The sequence below is a fragment of the Ostrea edulis genome, chromosome 5, assembly GCF_947568905.1.
Source record: "Ostrea edulis chromosome 5, xbOstEdul1.1, whole genome shotgun sequence".
Taxonomy (NCBI): Eukaryota; Metazoa; Mollusca; class Bivalvia; order Ostreida; family Ostreidae; genus Ostrea; species Ostrea edulis.
Genome location: NC_079168.1, coordinates 84,576,382 through 84,596,010, shown reverse-complemented (window position 1 = coordinate 84,596,010; position 19,629 = coordinate 84,576,382). Strand labels below are relative to the sequence as shown.

Genomic DNA, 19,629 nt, shown 5'->3' with positions numbered 1-19,629 from the left:
TTCGAGTAGAATTTTCTCTTGTAGGTGTTCCAAATTTTGAGTATTTATGTATGAGCAGGTGACATTATTGCCCGTTAGCCTTGACATTCAAGCATTCAGCAAGTGGAACCTTTATTTACCCCCATACCGAAAAGCCAATCAGAATGTGCCATTCTATTTAGAAAGCCAATCAGAATGTGTCATTCTATTTAGAAAGCCAATCAGAATGTGTCATTCTATTCAAAAAGCCAATCAGAATGTGTCATTCTATTCAAAAAGCCAATCAGAATGTGTCATTCTATTCAAAAAGCCAATCAGAATGTGTCATTTTATTCAAAAAGCCAATCAGAATGTGTCATTCTATTCAAAAAGCCAATCAGAATGTGTCATTCTATTTACACTGGAAATAAGACTTGATAGCAGCCTTTGTTTTACTCTAGCTAACGACGATATGGAGAAAGCTTGGAAAGCAAGATTCACAGAGTGGTGTGAGGAATTCGATAGGATTAAGAAAATGAGCTATTCCAATCAATGTTGACAAGGGTAAGTTATAAAGAGAAATATGTGTACATTGAGTTTTAAAAACAAAATATGCGATCTTCTGTTTAAGACATATTGATATAAATGGATTTTAAGGGAGTGACTTTAGACAAGTATTTCTGTGTACTTACCTCTGCAGATGTTGTATAGAACTCTTGATTTCCACAAAAAATGCACATATTTACTTAATATTTCAGACTGAAGACAACAGACTCGTAATATTCTTAAATTTGGATTTTTTAGTGGATTCTTCAAAAGTGATGTTAATGAAATTTCTCACATAATCCCATGAGGCTTATATGACACAAGCTGATGAGTTTCTGCAAGATACAGGAAATAGCTCAGTCAAACTTCTGTAATGATACTCAACTGAAACAACTACTCGCATGGACTCATATGAAAATTTCATTGTGTGTTTTTGGCTTCATGTTGAATGAGATGATGCTACAAACCTTGATCTTGCCTTTGAAACACATGTGAAAATGAGCGGTGTGAATATAGAATTTAGCTTGTGTTTCAATTAATTGACTTTATGTTTGCATCACGCAGGAATCTCAAATGGCGTCAAGTTCTTAAATTGATGAGCAAAGATTTAATCATAGTCAAAACTCTGTTAGTGATGTTCGTATTATGATAGACTTACATGATACATAGAGAAACTATGAACATCCATAAATGGCATGGTCCCATTTCAATTCTGACGGACCGGAGAGCTAATGGTATTCAGGAGTTTTCTAGTCAGAAATAGAAGTGGCCAGTCGATAGAAATGTGAAGGAAATCTAGGGACTGAGAGAAAGAAGTGGTTTGTACTGCAAAAACAAGGATCTGGAGAGAAACTCCAGCAAATGAACTGTGATAGGACTACAAGACATGAATAATCAAAGTCGGAAATCAAACAAGCTGGAGCTGGCTTTTCTGATGTGCTTGTCAGTTTGCATTTAGTTTATTTTGATTCTCATTATGCATTTTATTTTATATTTTAGTTTGTTTTATGTGCATGCTAAATTTTCTCTCCAAGATGTATTATAACTATAAAGTTTTGAACAGTTGAAATACTGGAGGATGGAAAAATAATCTCAAAATGAGAAAAAGACATAGAACTGTGATACGTAGATCAAAAATAGCACCACAAAGTTTGATAGGATTTTGATTTAAATAATTGACAAGAAATGAAAAACATATTTTTACTTTCATTTTTTCATTTGAAGTTGCATTTTGGGAAACAGCACATAGATAGTTTTTGATAACTTTTGACACACCAATGGATCACTCCATGTGTAAGATTTGTACATGATAGTTGTGTTTGTTACAATAAGATCTGTATATATTCAGTTTTGGTTATTCTGATGATCCGCCATGTATACATCATATATTCCTGTGTAGGATCCAAACAATGTAAGTGGGTTATACTGGAATTTCCATATCTGTCCGTCCTTCCTTCCCTATATACTGTGTTCTCTGATTACAAAGAGGACACGGTTTACCGGAGGGAAGCAGGTACTTGGTCAGTCTGTCCGTCCTTCCTTCCCTATATACTGTGTTCTCTGATTACAAAGAGGACACGGTTTACCGGAGGGAAGCAGGTACTTGGTCAGTCTGGCCGTCCTTCCTTCCCTATATACTGTGTTCTCTGATTACAAAGAGGACACGGTTTACCGGAGGGAAGCAGGTACTTGGTCAGTCTGGCCGTAACTTCACCTACATGCCGAATCTTCCGTACTAGATGAGATTACCTAACGCGCTTCATGAAGTAGGCTGGCGTGAGGCGTCGCAGTTCATACCTGCATGTATTTTCTGTCTTTATAAGAAGTCAGAGAAAATTGCTATGATGCCTTTTCTTACTTTTACATCTTTAGACATTGCCGACACTATAATACTGCCGATTTGATTGCCATAAGGTCATGTTGAGATGATACGTTACTCACATTACTTATAAAATATTTATAAGATGCGAGAAGTTTTGAAGTTTATGAGCTTTGAACCCTGGGTAAACGAGGAGAGGATTATACATTTTGCCCGTGGGTAAACGATGAGAAAATTGTACATTTTTCCCATGGTTTGCAGTGATGGCATATTTAGGTGCTACATTTTAAATAAATGATAATGGATGGGCAGTTGTTGTTTCTAACCCTCTCCCCTATTTATTTGATCCTAGTACTTTACTAGTAATGTTCAGGCAATCATCGATTTCATCATATTTATAAACACATCTTATTTTGAGGCAGAGTAATCTGGACAGCAGACAGGATGTTGTCCTCTAAACGAGCTAGTTCTGTCGATATGTACATGTATGTATGGGTTTTTTTTTCTGTTCAGCATATTGCATATTTATTAAATCTTCCATTGTGTGTAGAGGAGGAGAACAAGGAGACGAGGATTAACTGTGACAATTCTAATGATTAGAAATATACTAAATATTGGTGTTCGTAACAATAATAAACCCCATTGGTGTTTTCAACTAGACATTAACCAAGAAAAGTATCTTCTGGGGTGACGGAAAATGATAACGATGCCAAATGGAACAGACTCAACAAAAACTCGGATTTGGATTCCAGTTCTTAGTTTCGGCAAGATCTACAATCCCACGTGCTTTTCATGTTCAGTATGGAAATGGATTTCCTTTTCTGTCCAAGGTTATTTGAATGTCTTTTTCATATATACGTGTATTTTGCATTTGTGTGTATGATGATATAATTTTAAAGTGTATGATTTGTTAACGTATCATTTCTGGTAACTGCAGCTAATATCCCAGAAACTTGACAGTGTCTGTTCATTAAGGTGATGTGAATGTCATGGGCTGCATCGTTAGTGTCTGTTTTTAGTGTTATGATGAAAATACTTTCAATTTTGGAGTTGAAAGATGCCTTGCCAGTAACTGTTTTGTAAATATGAAAGGCATCATATGATATTCCTCATCTCTAACCTGACAACCACAAACACTTAATGAAATAATGTTCACAGGTGTAAGGAGTACCTTAAGAATGAGCTTGTTATTGCACAGGGCACTATGTAACGTTTACCGATATATTGATGTAGTTCTGTACCATGTCCATTTCTCCAGGAGTATAGATTTAAAGTGTTCAGAATCAAAATTTCTGAAAACTAAAGGTTTACTTTTAAAAGCATCTGATTCAAAACATTGTATCATATTATCTAGTGCCATGTGGATTAGTACCCAGATTAAGCTAGTGTATATGTATAAACAGTAATGTGAATCTGTGTTCAAGGGAGACTCCACAGGATGCCATTGTAATTTACCCGTATGTAATTTATTTTTAATTCATTTTATGCATGAAAATAAACCTGAATTGGATTCATTCTGTGCTTTATTTTTACTGGTAGAAATTGATCACTTTTGTTGTCTTTCGTCTTTAGAAAATATATTTTTAAATTTCGAAAACAAATGTTTCAACCAGATTTGGCCCATTGTTTCTTGTCCTATAGTTTATGATTGATGCTTGAAGTTTGATCCTCAAAAAGCATGACTGCTGTTACCATAAGCGGGGTAAAGTACATTTATGAAACTGTCATTATAGCCCTGCATTGATGTCGCTGGAGCAAAACAGACCAAGTAGTTTTTAAACGCATCTTTATGTCACATATTATAGTAAAACGTTGTCTATGAATCCTTCTGTCTGTTTGGGCTCTTCTATTTCTTTTTCTCTGTTACATATCAAACTGAAACTTGCTTTTTGGGTAACTTCAGATCATGTTGTAATTATACCCCCCGCAACAAGTTGTGGGGGGGGGGGGGGGTATACTGGAATCGGGTTGTCCGTCTGTCTGTCCGTCCGTCTGTAGACGCAATGGTTTCCGGACTCTAAAGCATTATCCTTTCCACCTACCATCACCATATCATATATGGACTACCCATGGGATGAAGATGTTCCCTATCGATTTTGGGGTCAAAAGGTCAAAGGTCAAGTGCACTGGACATCGAAGTAGCAATATGGTTTCCGGACTCTAAAGCGTTATCCTTTCCACCTACAGTCACCATATCATACATATGGACTACCCATGGGATGAAGATGTTCCCTATCGATTTTGGGGTCCAAAGGTCAAGCGCACTGGACATCGAAGTAGCAATATGGTTTCCGGGCTCTAAAGCGTTATCCTTTCCACCTACAGTCACCATATCGTACATATGGACTACCCATGGGATGAAGATGTTCCCTATCGATTTTGGGGTCAAAAGGTCAAAGGTCAAGCGCACTGGACATCGAAGTAGCAATATGGTTTCCGGGCTCTAAAGCGTTATCCATTCCACCTACAGTCACCATATCGTACATATGGACTACCCATGGGATGAAGATATTCCCTATCAATTTTGGGGTCAAAAGGTCAAAGGTCAAGCGCACTGGACATCGAAGTAGCAATATGGTTTCCGGGCTCTAAAGCGTTATCCTTTCCACCTACAGTCACCATATCATACATATGGACTACCCATGGGATGAAGATGTTCCCTATCGATTTTGGGGTCAAAAGGTCAAAGGTCACGTGCACTGGACATCGAAGTAGCAATATGGTTTCCATTTAAATTCTTTAATGGCTTTTTTCATCGCATGGAGATGCTGTGTTCCTAGATACCTTTTGGATCATAATACTGAAGTTTTACCTATTACCAACACCCTTTGGAGATTGGGGTAAGCGGGGGGTATTCTTAGTGAGCATTGCTCACAGTACCTCTTGTTATGTTCAAATTGACTGTGTAACAAATTTATTCCGCTGAAGATGTTTAGCATTTTAATTTTTTTTTTTTAATTTCAGTAATATCTTTGATCGATAGTATTCAATTATTAGATAGAATTCCAAATACATGTATCACATTGAAAATCTCATAATCACAATATCAAAACATGACAGTTAAAAATATGAACAACAACATTAAATAAACAAATCGTGTATGTTGAAACTGAATGCAGACATACATCGAAAGCTGTCAGACAATATACCCCTGCACAGTGATGTTGTATTTCGGGGCTTCATTGGATTCATAAGCGACATCACAGTTGCCAAACTCTCTGAACGGAGACAGTATGTTGAAAATTTTGGGGCGACATGTGATCGTTAGTGACGTCACAGTTGCCAAACTAATACACCCTCCGTACGGAGACATAATATTAAAAATTTCAGGGCACCATGTGATTAGCTTTTATCCAATCAATTATCTACAAATTTGTCTGAAGGGATAAAATCAAATATCTGTATTGCGAAGTCAGAGGGTCTTCAAAAAAACTTGCAAGTAAGAAATCATGTTGTCTACTATTATTTCTCATTGAGTAATAAGTAATTAAAGTAGTAAATATATTGCAATACATTCAAAGCAAAAATGTTATGTTTCTTTTACCTATGAAACATTTCATCATTCATATAGATGAATTTTTATGCCCCCCTTTGAAAAAGAGGGGGCATATTGTTTTGCACCTGTCGGTCGGTCTGTAGACCATGTGTTGTCCGCTCAATATCTTGAGAACCATTCACTTGATGATAATGATATTTCATATGTGCGTTAGTTATGAGTAGAAGAGGATCCTTATTGTGTTAAAGGTCAAGGGTCAATCTACTCTGGACATAGGAATATAATGTCCGCTCAATATCTTGAGAACCCTTTGCTTGAAAGACATCAAACTTGGCACACTGGTACATCCTAAGGAGTAGATGACCCCTATTGATTTTGAGGTCATATGGTCAAGGGTCAAACTGGGCATAGGAATATACTGACCATTCAATGTCTAGAGAACCCTTTGCTTGACAGACATCAAACTTGGTACGCCAGTACATCTTCAGAAGAAGATGACCCCCATTGATTTTGAGGTCACATGATCAAGGGTCAAACTGGACATAGGAATATACTGTCCGTCAAATATCTCGAGAACCCTTTGCTTGACAGACATCAAACTTGATACACTGGTACATCTTCAAGAGAAGATGACCCCTATTGATTTTGAGGTCACATGGTCAAAGGTCAAGGGTCAAACTTGACATGGGAATATACTGTCTGCCCAGTATCTTGAGAACCCTTTTCTTGACAGACATCAGACTTGGTACACTGATATGACTTCAGGAGAAGACGACCACTATTGATTTTGAGGTCACATGGTCAAAGGTCAAGGGTCAAACTTGACATGGGAATATACTGTCTGCTCAGTATCTTGAGAACCCTTTTCTTGACAGACATCAGACTTGGTACACTGATACGACTTCAGGAGAAGATGACCACTATTGATTTTGAGGTCACATGGTCAAAGGTCAAGGGTCACACTAGACGGGAATATACTGTCCGTTCAATATTTTGAGAACCCTTCGCTTGACAGACATCAACTTGGTACACTGGTACATCTTCAGGAGAAAATTACCCCTATTTATTTTGAGGTCACATGTTTAAAGGTCAAGGGTCAAACTGGACATAGGAATATACTGTCCGTTCAATATCTTGAGAACCCTTTGCTTGACAGACATCAAACGTGGTACACTGGTACGTCTTCAGGAGAAGACGACCCCTATTGATTTTCAGATCACATGGTCAAAGGTCAAGGGTCAAACTGGACATTGGAATATACTGTCTGCTCCATATCTTGAGAACCCTTTGCTTGACAGACATTAAACTTGGTACACTGGTACATCTTCAGGAGAAGATGACACCTATTGATTTTGAGGTCGCGTGGTCAAAGGTCAAGGGTTAAACTGTACATAAGAATATACTGTCCGCCCAATATCTTGAGAACCCTTTGCTTGACAGACATCAAACTTGGTACACTGGTACATCTTCAGGATTTGATGACCCCTATTGATTTTTAGGTCACATGGTCAATCCACTCTTGACATAGGAAAATATTGTCTGCTCAATATTTTGAATTGATGATACTACTCTTAATTAAATGATGTGTGTGTGTATAACCCTTTTCAATTTTGCACCATGGGGGGCATATGTGTTTTACAAACATCTCTTGTTAAGAAAAAATACGATCCAGGCTTTCTAAGATGTCTTTCTCTGGTGTTGACTCGAAAAGTCTGCCATGAATTATCTCTGTTAATGATATGGATTGTATTGTTACTGTGTATGCATTATTGCTTTCATGATTGTTAAATTCAAGTTCACTATGAAAATCTTAGCATCATTATACCACCCCCCCCCCCCCCCCCCCCCCCCCCCCGCGAACGAAGTTCAGTGGGGTATATAGGAATCACTCTGTCCATCTGTCTGTCTGTACAGATTCGTGTCTGGGCCATAACTTCTTTGTTCTTTGACATAGGCATACCATATTTGGCACACAGGTGGATCACCATAAGACGATGTGTCAAGTACCTTCATGACCTCCATATGACCTTGACCTCAAGGTCAAAATGAAAGTTTTTTTTTACAATGGATTCATGTCCGGGCCATAACTTCTTTGTTCTTTGACATAGGCATACCATATTTGGCACACAGGTGGATCACCATAAGACGATGTGTCAAGTACCTTCATGACCTCCATATGACCTTGACCTCAAGGTCAAAATGAAAGGTTTTTTTTACAATGGATTCGTGTCCGGGCCATAACTTCTTTGTTCTTTGACATAGGCATACCATATTTGACACATGAGTGTATCACCATGAGACGATGTGTCGGGTACCTTCATGACCTTGACCTGAAGGTCAGAAGTAAAGGTTTTTACAATGGATTCGTGTCGGGGCCATGACTTCTTTGTTCTTTGACATAGGCATACCATATTTGACACATGAGTATATCACCATGAGACGATGTGTCTGGTACCTTCATGACCTCTGTATAACCTTTGAACTTTGACCTCAAGGTCAAAATTGATTATAGGGTTTTGACAATCATACCATAAGACATGAGTGTATCACCATGAGACTATGTGTCATGTACATTCATGACCTCTTTATGACCTTTGATCTCAAGGTCAAAATTATAGGTTTATACCATGGATTTGTGCTTGGACTATATCTTCCATTTTCTTCTACAAAGGCATACCATATTTTGACACTCAGGAAAGAGGTAATTTATACCTATTAACAACACCCTTTGGGAGATTGGGGTAAGCGGGGGGTATTCTTAGTGAGCATTGCTCACAGTACCTATTGTTTTGATCCATTTCCACCTCTTGCAGGAGTTTTGCCCCTTTATTTGAAATTTAATTTTATAAAGAGGGTACATGGTTTGTCCGTCTTTCTACAGTTTTCAAGTGAGGACCTTGCTTTACTGAGTCTTTGTAAGGGTATTGAAGATGTGCATATGGCAAGAATGATGATTTTCTTCAATTCTCTTTTTTAGCCGAGTTGCAACTAAGTTGAACTCTGCTATTGGTTTGGTGATGTTGGCGGTTGGGCGTCAACAATTGGTTTCCAGATGATAACTCGAAAAGTTTACAATCTAATCAAATGAAACTTTGATATATTGTTGGGTACCAGGTAAGGAAGACCCCTATTGATTTTGGAGAAAATAGGTCAAAGGTCGAGGTCACAGTGACCGAATGTAGAATGAAAAATTTGGTTTCCGGATGATAACTCAGAAAGTTTAAATCCGAATCAAATGAAACTTGGATATATTGTTGGGTACCAGGTAAGAAAGACCCCTTTTGATTTTGGAGAAAATAGGTCAAGGTCACAGTGACCAAATATAGAATGGAAATTTCAGAAATATTTGGTTTCCGGATGATTATTAAGAAAGTTTAAATCCGAATTAAATGATACTTAAAGATATTGTTATGTACCGGGTAAGGAAGACCACTATTGATTTTGGAGAAAATAGGTTAAAGGTCAAGGTCACAGTGACCGAAAATAAATTTAAAATTCCCAAAAATTTTGGTTTCTGGAGGATAACTCGAAAAAATTTAATTTGAATCAAATGAAAATTTGATATATTGTTGGATACCAGCAAAGCAAGGCCCCTATTGATTTTGGAGAAAAAAAAATCTAAGGTCACAATGACCGAAAATAGATTGAAAACTTCGGACAAAATTAAATATGGTTTCTGGACAGTAACTCGAAAAGTTTAAAACTGAAATTAGTTCTTCACAATTATAAATATGCCACATCATTCCTGACTTTACAATTTATCCCATGCAACTCGGCTCATGCACCCCTGGGTGCATACATTGATTTTAATTTTTTTTTAAAATAAAATTTTGAACAGAATCAGTTTTTAAAAACAATGTTATATAGAAAATACACGGTTTTTCCCATTTAACTCCTCTCACAGTTTTCAAAGGGAGGCCCTTCTTATTTCACAGAGTGTTTGTATGGGATTCTTATTTCACAGAGTGTATGGGATTCTTATTTCACAGAGTGTTTGTATGGGATTCTTATTTCACAGAGTGTTTGTATGAGATTCTTATTTCACAGAGTGTTTGTATGAGATTCTTATTTCACAGAGTGTTTGTATGAGATTCTTATTTCACAGAGTGTTTGTATGGGATTCGTATTTCAGTGTTTGTATGGGTATTGAAGATTCGTATTTAACAAAGATTTAAATTTTTGAGAAAATTAAATGTTGAACAGTTTTGAGAAAATATTACAAAGTGCGTACACGATTTGTCCATATAACTCCTTTCACACTATTTAAGCTAAGTACTTTGAACAGCCTGAAGATGTGCATATTGCAAAGGTTTTGATTCCAAACAATTTTCTTTGATGTTTGAAAAAATAAAAAGTTGAACTTAGTCAATTTTTGGAAAGTACATGTATTTTACAGAGTTCTTGGTTTGTTTATATACCTCCCATCACAGATTTTAAGTTGGGACCTTTTATTCATATAATGCAAAAGAAAGTATATCAGCTTGATGAGGGTTGACACTACCTTCGGTGATCGATACTACCTTCAGTAAAGTTCTACAACTCATGGATTAAGGAAAACATCCTACATAAGCTTTTGATGGGGGTATTAGGATTTCTATAGTCCACTCGTTACGTAACGTCCTCCAAATGTCTGCAATTCTCTGATATTCTTGCAGTCCATTTTTGACCATTCTTTTACACAGTTGCTTGCCAATTGTAGAATATTATAATGATTTTTACAATTTGTCAATCAGGTTTAAAAGTTGTTGCAATTTTAGCATGTTTCTTCATGCTTTTGCAATAGAGATTCAAGCTGGTGAAACTATACCCTCATGTACCTTTGAAATGTAAAGCTATGTGGTGAAAGGTGAAAATAACAAACATTGATCATTTCATAACTCCTATAAGCAATACAAAATGCAGAGTTGGGCAAACACGGACCCTGGGTATACCAGAGGTGGGATCAGGTGCCTAGGACTAAGCATCCCCTGTCAACCAGTCACACCCGCTGTGAGCCCTATATCCATAGTTACTGTTCATTTGGCTGATTGTGTATCTAAGTTTGTAATATTCTTATAGAACAGATTGGGTACAGTAGGTGGAGTGGAAGGACATTTTCTCTTCATGTTAAAATATGCCCCCAAAAATATCCCATGGGTGGTTACAAGTCTTTGTGAGTTGGGTTATCAGGGGAGGGAACTGTAACATGATTGGATGCATTGTCATGGTTGCCTGGTTGGTAGAGGAAGTTAAGGTTTGCAGGTATTGGATTCAAATCCCAGTCTGGCAGACACTTTTCCCTACCTGTTACTCTTGTTTCTGTTTGTAGTGTAACAGGAGGGGAGAAAATGCTACGGACCACACTGGGATTCTCTAGTCAGGTGCTCTAATAAATGCGCTATCTGGCCATGGGCGATTGAACCTGCTACATTCCTCCCTACTTAAACGTCTTCACACTTGAAGACATCAACCTAGGATCTTTATCCCATGGCAGACATTTTCACCTGTCAGTTTCAGGGGCTGGTCTATGGCACCGAATGTAACAGAAAGGGAGAAAACAATGGATCAGACGGGTTCAAACCTGGGCCCCCTGAATCTCTAATCAGGTGCTCTACCAACTGAGCTAACTTGCCACTGACGATCAAACCCGGCTGACTGCTACAGTAGGAATAAGATAACTTGTGTTAGTATCAAAATAAGTCTCTTCATTTTACTTGCCTGGTACTTCATAGTATAGAAATGTAACAGACACTATTGTACCTCTAATAAGGTTCACACTTAAACTCTCGCATGACAGTTCAGTAATCTTTAAGTTTAAGGTTCATATACAACACTCCCAGAATCACTACCCCAACAAAGCTACAGAAACATAGTTACCACCCTAACATAGACACAGAAAAATAGTCACCACCCCAACATAAACACAGAAACATAGTCACCACCCCAACATAACCACAGAAACAGAGTCACCACCCAACATAACCACAGAAACATAGAGTCACCACTCAACATAGCCACAGAAACAAAGTCACCACCCCAACATAGCCACAGAAACATAGTCACCACCCCAACATAACCACAGAAACATAGCCACAATCCCAACATAGCCACAGAAACAAAGTCACCACCCCAACATAACCACAGAAACATAGTCACCACCCCAACATAGACACAGAAACAGAGTCACCACCCCAACATAGCCACAGAAGCATAGAGTCACCACCCCAACATAACCACAGAAACAGAGTCACCACCCCAACATAGCCACAGAAACATATAGTCACCACCCCAACAGAAACAGAGTCACCACCCCAACATAGCCACAGAAACATAGTCACCACCCCAACATAGCCACAGAAACATATAGTCACCACCCCAACATAACCACGGAAACATAGTCACCACCCCAACATAACCACAGAAACAAACAGTCACCACCCCAACATAACCACAGAAACATAGTCACCACCCCAACATAGACACAGAAACATAGTCACCACCCCAACATAGACACAGAAACATAGCCACCACCCCAACACAACCACAGAAACATAGTCACCACCCCAACATAACCACAGAAACATAAAGTCACCACCCCAACATAACCACAGAAACATAGTCACCACCCTACCATAGCCACAGAAACAGAGTCACCACCCCAACATAACCACAGAAACATAGTCACCATCCCAACATAGACACAGAAACATAAAGTCACCACCCCAACATAGACACAGAAACATAGTCACCATCCCAACATAGAAACAGAAACATAGTCACCACCCCAACACAACCACAGAAACATAGTCACCACCCCAACACAACCACAGAAACATAGTCACCACCCAAACATAACCACAGAAACATAGTTACCACCCCAACATAGACACAGAAACATAGTCACCACCCCAACATAACCACAGAAACATAAAGTCACCACCCCAACATAGCCACAGAAACATAGTCACTATCCCAACATAGACACAGAAACATAGTTACCACTTCATTATAGCCACAGAAACGTAAAGTCACCACCCCAACATAGCCACAGAAACATAGAGTCACAACCCTAACATAGCCACAGAAGCATACAGTCTATGAATATGGCTATTGCACTATAATGCATATAAATGAGAGGGCTTTAATGTTTGGTGGGTGTATTTGAAGCAAGACCCTACCATACTACAGAAAGTGCCATGTGGGATGACCCCTTGACATTGACTACCTAATACAAGTATTTAGAAAGATTTGATATTCAATATAGTGTCATTCTTGTTGCAAATATTTTCCAACGGCTGAATTTTACCTTCACCTTTGTACTATCTATCAAAAACTTTATAACTTTTGAACTATAAAAAGGAGGGTATTGATATTTAGTGGGTGTGATCCTCGTGTTTGATGACTTGTGACCTTGAAGTATAGTCCACTTGTGAAGAACTGGAAGATTGCTTTTAACTTTTATAAGACAAGGCCTTTCCAATTGTACAGAAGATATGAATTTGCTATGTACCACAACTAGGGCTAGACACTAATTCACAAAGTGGCTACTTCATCATATGAAATTGACATTACATTTATTAGTTTTGTAATATAAGCAAGGATAAAATTTTGGGCTGGACCAGGAATCAAACCTGGATCCCCTGCAGTACTATTCAGGTGATCTAACCACTGAACTAACCAGGCCGATATCCACTGTCCATATAGCTCTAACTACTACATTCTCCTTCCTACTTGAATTGTCTCTGTCCTTGAAGACACATAACCCAGATTCTTTTGTCCCTGGCAGGACTTTCACCTGAAATCCAGGGGTTATCAATGGCACCAATATAGGAAAGGAGAAAATCTATGGCTGGACTTGGAATTGAACCCAGAACCCCTGCATTACTAGTCAGGTGCTCTAACTACAGAACTGTCCAGGCCGATATCCACGGTCTATATAGGCCTAACTATATAAACTACAGTGCTCCCTCAAAGTATTGCCAACTCTTGTTCAAGACCAATTTGGGCAATGAAGAAGGGGTGGCAATATAATGAATTCACCATTACAGACAATTCACTGGGCAGTCAACAGAAATTCAATTCTGTAAATTTATTTGGGCTCAATTCTGTATAAACATTTCGATAATCCTGAGTTTAATTCAGCAATTATTTGTATTTAACCTGAATACCTTGTCCAGACTGTCACACTTCACCGCATTGCTCTCAAAGTACAGGTGTGATTATTGATGAGTGTTATTATCAAGGGTGAACCCTATAAAATTTGACCATTTGTTTGTGAAAATCAGTGGCATATGGCATTATGTGGGGTTGGCATTCTAACAGGGGGCAATATATTGAGGGAACACTGTACACTCTCATGCATTCTGTGCATTTTTGAAAGGGCCTGATCTGTTGAGTCATGTGTTTTGTAATAACATTTATAATACCTGTCATTGTTTCGTTTTTTTGATACTGTTGAATTCACAGAGTGTAATCCGATTTTCTGGATCACCACACTGTGGTTTTCTGATTCCGTATCAGTATCCTCTGAAACTGATGACATCACAATGCATCAACGCAACATTTTTCGTGGAAAATATCAACAGCGTCACAAACAAAAGTACCCAAAACATAATTTCACGATGTCTGTGTTTTTGATAAATTATCTTTTACACGTGGATTTAAAAATACATATGGTGGTATATAATAAATTTATCATTACTACAGTAACTTGATCCGAAGAGTTGGATCACGTCTCGTTGACAGGCGCAGATCATCAGATCAAACTTGACACTTCACGTCTCGTGTGATATGATGATCTGTGCCTGTCAACTCGACATGACCTGACTCTTCGCATCAAGTTACTGTAGTAATAACACATATCTAAAGCTCTTCTGTACATCATTCTAATAAAAAATATTCCACACACGGATTTGACAGAATACTCAATACATTGTATTACATCAAAATTGTTCAACACTTTGAAGTTTTATTTCTATAGGAATATATATGTATACAATATCATCAACAAAAAATTGTTCTCGTACTCATGCCTAGTAATGCACAAAGGAATTAATATTTCAAAGATCACAGATAAAGATATCAGGCACAGAAACACCAAAAAAAATCATGTCTAACATATGCATGTCATTTTATATTCTATGTATTAAATTCATTCAACAAGACTTTGGTGCTTTTTATCATATCAGTCTGTGTTATCAGTCTATGTTGTTTGTTGAAACACTTAAGTCTTGAACTTCTTTCATGAAGAAAATACAAGTACAATAGTATATCATCAAAGGACTAACATACAACATTGTCATAACATACATGTACAGCTGAATTATGACACCCAATCTGACCAATACATTTTAGACATTAACATAATTAATGCTCTGTGGATGTATATATATACTATTTATCAAAATCTACAATGTATGATTAAGGCAAACAATAGACAAATACACTGTATCAGCAGTATAGCATTATAGATTTTGTATGAAGGCAAGTTACATGTACTTCTGTTCAAGATCCTCAAAGATGAGGGAAGAAAAAGAAAGACAAAATGCTGTTAAATTTTGATACATCTCTCACTGAAACAGAATTTTCATGTGAAGATTCTTCTTAGTTTTCACGATCCCACACTTAATCCATACTCTGAGACTGAAAGAGATTCATATCCTCTGCTTGAAGAATGTTTTACCCTGTAAGCTAAGTTCCTGTTCAAACATTTCCATCTCTTTCTCGATTAGCTCCCTTAGAGCTTTCCTTCTGACCTACAAAAAAGCTAGATTCATTGATAATCTATTCAAATTTGATTATAATTCTGAATAAAGTTTGAAATTTCATTATAAAAAAAAGTGTTCATAAATTTGTTGTCTATGGTTAGGGTATTCAAAACTTCTTAATCTTTGTGATTTATTGATTTACTATGTACACTACAACATCACAAACATGCAAAAAACCAAAATTTTCAAAAGTATTTGCTTTCAGATATTTTAGGGCACTGTACCATGTATTGACCAAAATGAAATTATCTTGATTTACAAAATGCATGCAAATAGCTTTGATTGGTGCAATTTGGCCTAAGCTAGGACGTAATCTATATTTGAAAAACCTTGTAAAGCTCAAACTATTACAATACCTCTTATGCAATAATTATTTCTCAGTTGTTGATACCTTGGACTTGTGTAAGCTAAGGACTGTTGACACTTCAAGACTGACTGACTTTTCCAACTCAGATATACTGCATGTGTACTCATTGCAATTAAAGCTGATATGCACTATGCACCAAATAATTTGGACAAGTGTAGTCATTTAATTAGCACTTTAAATCTTTATATTTTAACGTAACGATAACGTGTTTTTGCTTTTATATACTACCAAAAGTGCTAAAATATGAATTCAGTTAAATTAAGTATACATACAGTGTACAGTAAAAGAAGGTTATCACAAACATATCATTATAATGAATTCATGCTTACAACGAAGTGATTTTTATTTCCTGTAGTTCTAAAACAATACATCATGAAATGGATATAACAAATTATGTTTATAACAAATCAAAAATGTTCATCCTATGCAATTTGCTATAAACATGACTAGTTTTACAGTATATGTGAATAACTTACCACAATGGCAGCTTTGGCAGCAAGTCGAACTTCATCTTGAATTCTTTTGCTTTCATTTTGTATTCTTTTATTCCAAGATACCTTCTCCAAATTCTCATTCCATTCTGCTCTTAAGTTTGTATTTTTCTCTCTGAAGTTAATGTGCAACATATGATGTGAGAAAAAATAAACATGAAACAAAATTGATTTTATGTACAGGACAATTATAAATTTTACTCACAGTCTAACAATGTTCTCTCTGTCTGCCATCATTTCATCTTTCTGCAATGAATAAAAATGTCAAGTTATAGTACATGACTTTTGAAATCATCGACAACAAATAGCAGCAATTTATACATGTGTAGCTGAGACTTCATTTTCATTACTACCGCTATATATCATATTGATTAGAAATATAGGTGAATTAAAAAAATTCATATTTGTGAAAATGATGCGAGGAAATTCGAAATGTATTGACACCCGTTCTTCTTTGTATTTACCTGAATTCTCTCTTGTTGTTTGAGAAATGCCTCTGTCATATTGTTACCAGTGTTCAGTTCGTACCTTAAAGTTGTTGACATACTCATTTTGAATGTATTTAACAAACTTTACCCAAAAATTACTCGTTCTAACTATCTTTTGGTTGCTATATGGTCAATTTACTAAGCTATAGTAAACAAATCCCGCTAAAAATAGTCCCAATGTCATGAATTGCGATTGTGCAGTTCTCTGCGATGTGCTTTTTTATACCAAGATAATTCTTATTTTAATTCAATTTTTTTTTTTGGTAAATATGTTTTTTAATCTTTCTATATTATTTTCATATAAATCATTATAATGCGTATGAATATTGATGCATTTTCAATAGGTAATTGGTACTATGATGTATTCGCCTTGTAGAAATGTTATACATGTTTGAATTTCTTATCTAGAGTCAAAAATGAGACAAATTATAAATAGGGCCTATATGAGAAAAGAAATACCAAAAAAAAAAAAAAAAGATGCGTATAAAACCAGTAAACGAAGATGTGCATGTTCGGAAAAGGATTCGTCTGATCTAAACAATGAAAATCAGTGATATAGCATCATCTGAAGGAGCAAACACTAACGTAAAATTAAGTATAACCAACAAATGTTTTCATGCCTTAAATTTTAACATCTTCACAATTTGATATCCCGTCAGAACTGGCAGTTTTTGTTTATTACTGAAATTATTATATATAGTTTTTATTCACCAACCAAGGGCCCTCGGGGGGCATGTACAGGTTATAACAAGCATATGAAAATAAATAACAATCATTCAGAAGTACTACCGGTAACACTGACAGAGTCCACACTTATGCACTGCACATATCTCTAATTATATATGAAATATTGATTACAGACAAGATTTAAATTAACAACATGATAAATAGATGGGCCTGGTATAGAACCCCCCCTCCCTAGTAAGAATTAACCTGGGACCAATTTCCCCCTTAGGAAAAACCGTCCCAGTATAGAATCCCCCCCCCCCCCCTAAATGATAGTCCCCCCTTTTTTTTGTTTAAAAACCCAATTTAGCTATGTATCCGTTTCCAGTTCTATTACTAGAATTATCTTGCTTATTTACATCTTCTGGGGGGTTTTTTTTAAAAGGAAATTATTCAAATCTTGTAATGGTATATCAAAATTCATTCAGACATGATTTCATCTTAAGTCTTTGCCTTTCGTCACTAGTATAGATGACATTTGAAATTTAGTGAAGTTGGGAAGAAGTTAATGATTTTTTAATTAAAATTTTCGTATATTTAAATAAATGGGAAAATTAAATTACTTTTATTCATACAGTGCATCTGTTTTACTTTTCAGATATTTTAATTGTATATAGATTTTAGTCAACTTTTTACAACAACAAAACAAACCCTAATGATATTGACCATCGTTAAAGTCTTTTTGGAAGCATATTGTGTCTACTATGCGCAATATTATATGTAATTTAAAGTTTTCAGCGTGCAAACTCAACTTCCACGTCTGAAATTTTTTTTATATATTCTTTCATTTTATGAATATGTACATCTTTATAGAAATGATAATAAACTTCATTGATTATTATCTACAATTGCATGAGTTTGCTTCATTCTATATTTATTCAAAAGCTTCTACAGGAGATGAAAAAATCTCTTGCTGTGGCCTTCAACTCGACATTTAGATATATCGACAACGTTTTATCTATCTATAATGATCATTTTCATTCACATGTCGATTCGACAAAAAATTCCGGACTATGAAATCCGGAAACAGGAGCCTGTTGTGCATAAAGGGAAATTATATGCTACCCCCCCCCCCCCCCCCATGAGAAAAAATCTATCCCGTGCCCGTTTTTCCGGAGGAAAGTCTAGAGGGGGGGGGGGGGGTCCTATGCTACAACACCGAATTTTTTTTGTGTGTGACTATTGATTCTTTTGGTTGTCTTTCCTTTAGGCATGTAATTCTCCTTAAATGCTCTGTTTGGGCTCTGGATTAGAAATCAATCTGATTATGTTTACTGCTAAATACGAGAAATTACGAGAGAGAGAGAGAGAGAGAGAGAGAGAGAGAGAGAGAGAGAGTTGATAAACTGATAAACATGTGAAGTGAGGAGAATCTAACCCTAACCTTGCGTTGTTAAAAGACAGAAATGCTACATGAGGACTCAACATTATCATGGAATGTATATCACAACAGATATAACCCATATCTTTTTTTTTCTTCAAGACTACGGAAAGCAGGAATATGGGAGAGTATTGAATAAACCATCCTTACCTAAGTAAGTAAGTAAATAAGTAAGTAAGTAAATCTTATTGAAGTCGGCACTGTGTCCTACAAACAGAAGTTTTACAAATAACATATGCTCTACAGAACTCTTAAACCGACTATCACAGACAAAATAGAATATAGAATATCACAAAGGTAAGCATGCAGAAACACATATACATATTTACACGCATATTATACAAATAGACATTTTCAAAAAATAAGAATTATATAAAATTTAAGCACTAAATTTACACCCCTAAGTTTAAACACCTAACCGGTTTCGTCGACTAGAGAGATAAAAGAGAAAGATGAACTATTTATTTGTTTATCCCCTGTACAAATCTATATATATATGTATATTAATTCATTTAAATCTATTAATTTTGGATTTTACCACCCCCCACCCCACCCCCCTTTACAAATTGTATGACCTCATGCATTACACTCGGAACACTGCACAGCATCTG

The 19,629-nt window shown here is 36.4% G+C and overlaps 2 protein-coding genes across 25 annotated transcripts in view; one reads left to right on the top strand and one right to left on the bottom strand.

Annotated features, from left to right (window-relative positions):
* The window catches only part of LOC125651604 (semaphorin-2A-like), an 86,691-nt gene extending 82,853 nt beyond the window's left edge, over positions 1-3,838 (top strand). For 20 of the 23 annotated variants that reach the window (XM_056166558.1, XM_056166555.1, XM_056166559.1 and 17 more), the window contains 2 exons: positions 420-522; positions 717-3,838. In XM_056166558.1, the coding sequence (XP_056022533.1) occupies positions 420-517 (98 nt within the window). In that variant the 3' untranslated portion in view covers positions 518-522; positions 717-3,838. The remainder of the gene's footprint in view (positions 1-419; positions 523-716) is intronic. The other 3 variants (XM_056166567.1, XM_056166566.1, XM_048880287.2) reach the window with 1 other exon arrangement.
* A 10,890-nt stretch (positions 3,839-14,728) lies between these two features.
* On the bottom strand, positions 14,729-19,628 carry LOC125651622 (uncharacterized). 2 transcript variants are annotated; one of them, XM_048880311.2, is made up of 4 exons: positions 16,888-19,628; positions 16,629-16,669; positions 16,409-16,538; positions 14,729-15,553 (listed from the first exon to the last, which is right to left on the bottom strand). In XM_048880311.2, exons 1-4 carry the CDS (start codon positions 16,972-16,974, stop codon positions 15,452-15,454), a joined length of 360 nt encoding a protein of 119 aa, XP_048736268.1. In that variant the 5' UTR covers positions 16,975-19,628; the 3' UTR covers positions 14,729-15,451. The 2 variants fall into 2 exon arrangements, with proteins under 2 accessions (XP_048736268.1, XP_056022564.1); XM_056166589.1 differs by lacking the exon at positions 14,729-15,553 and adding an exon at positions 15,562-16,060 and having other exon boundaries at positions 16,888-17,094.
* Position 19,629: the final 1 nt, after the last annotated feature.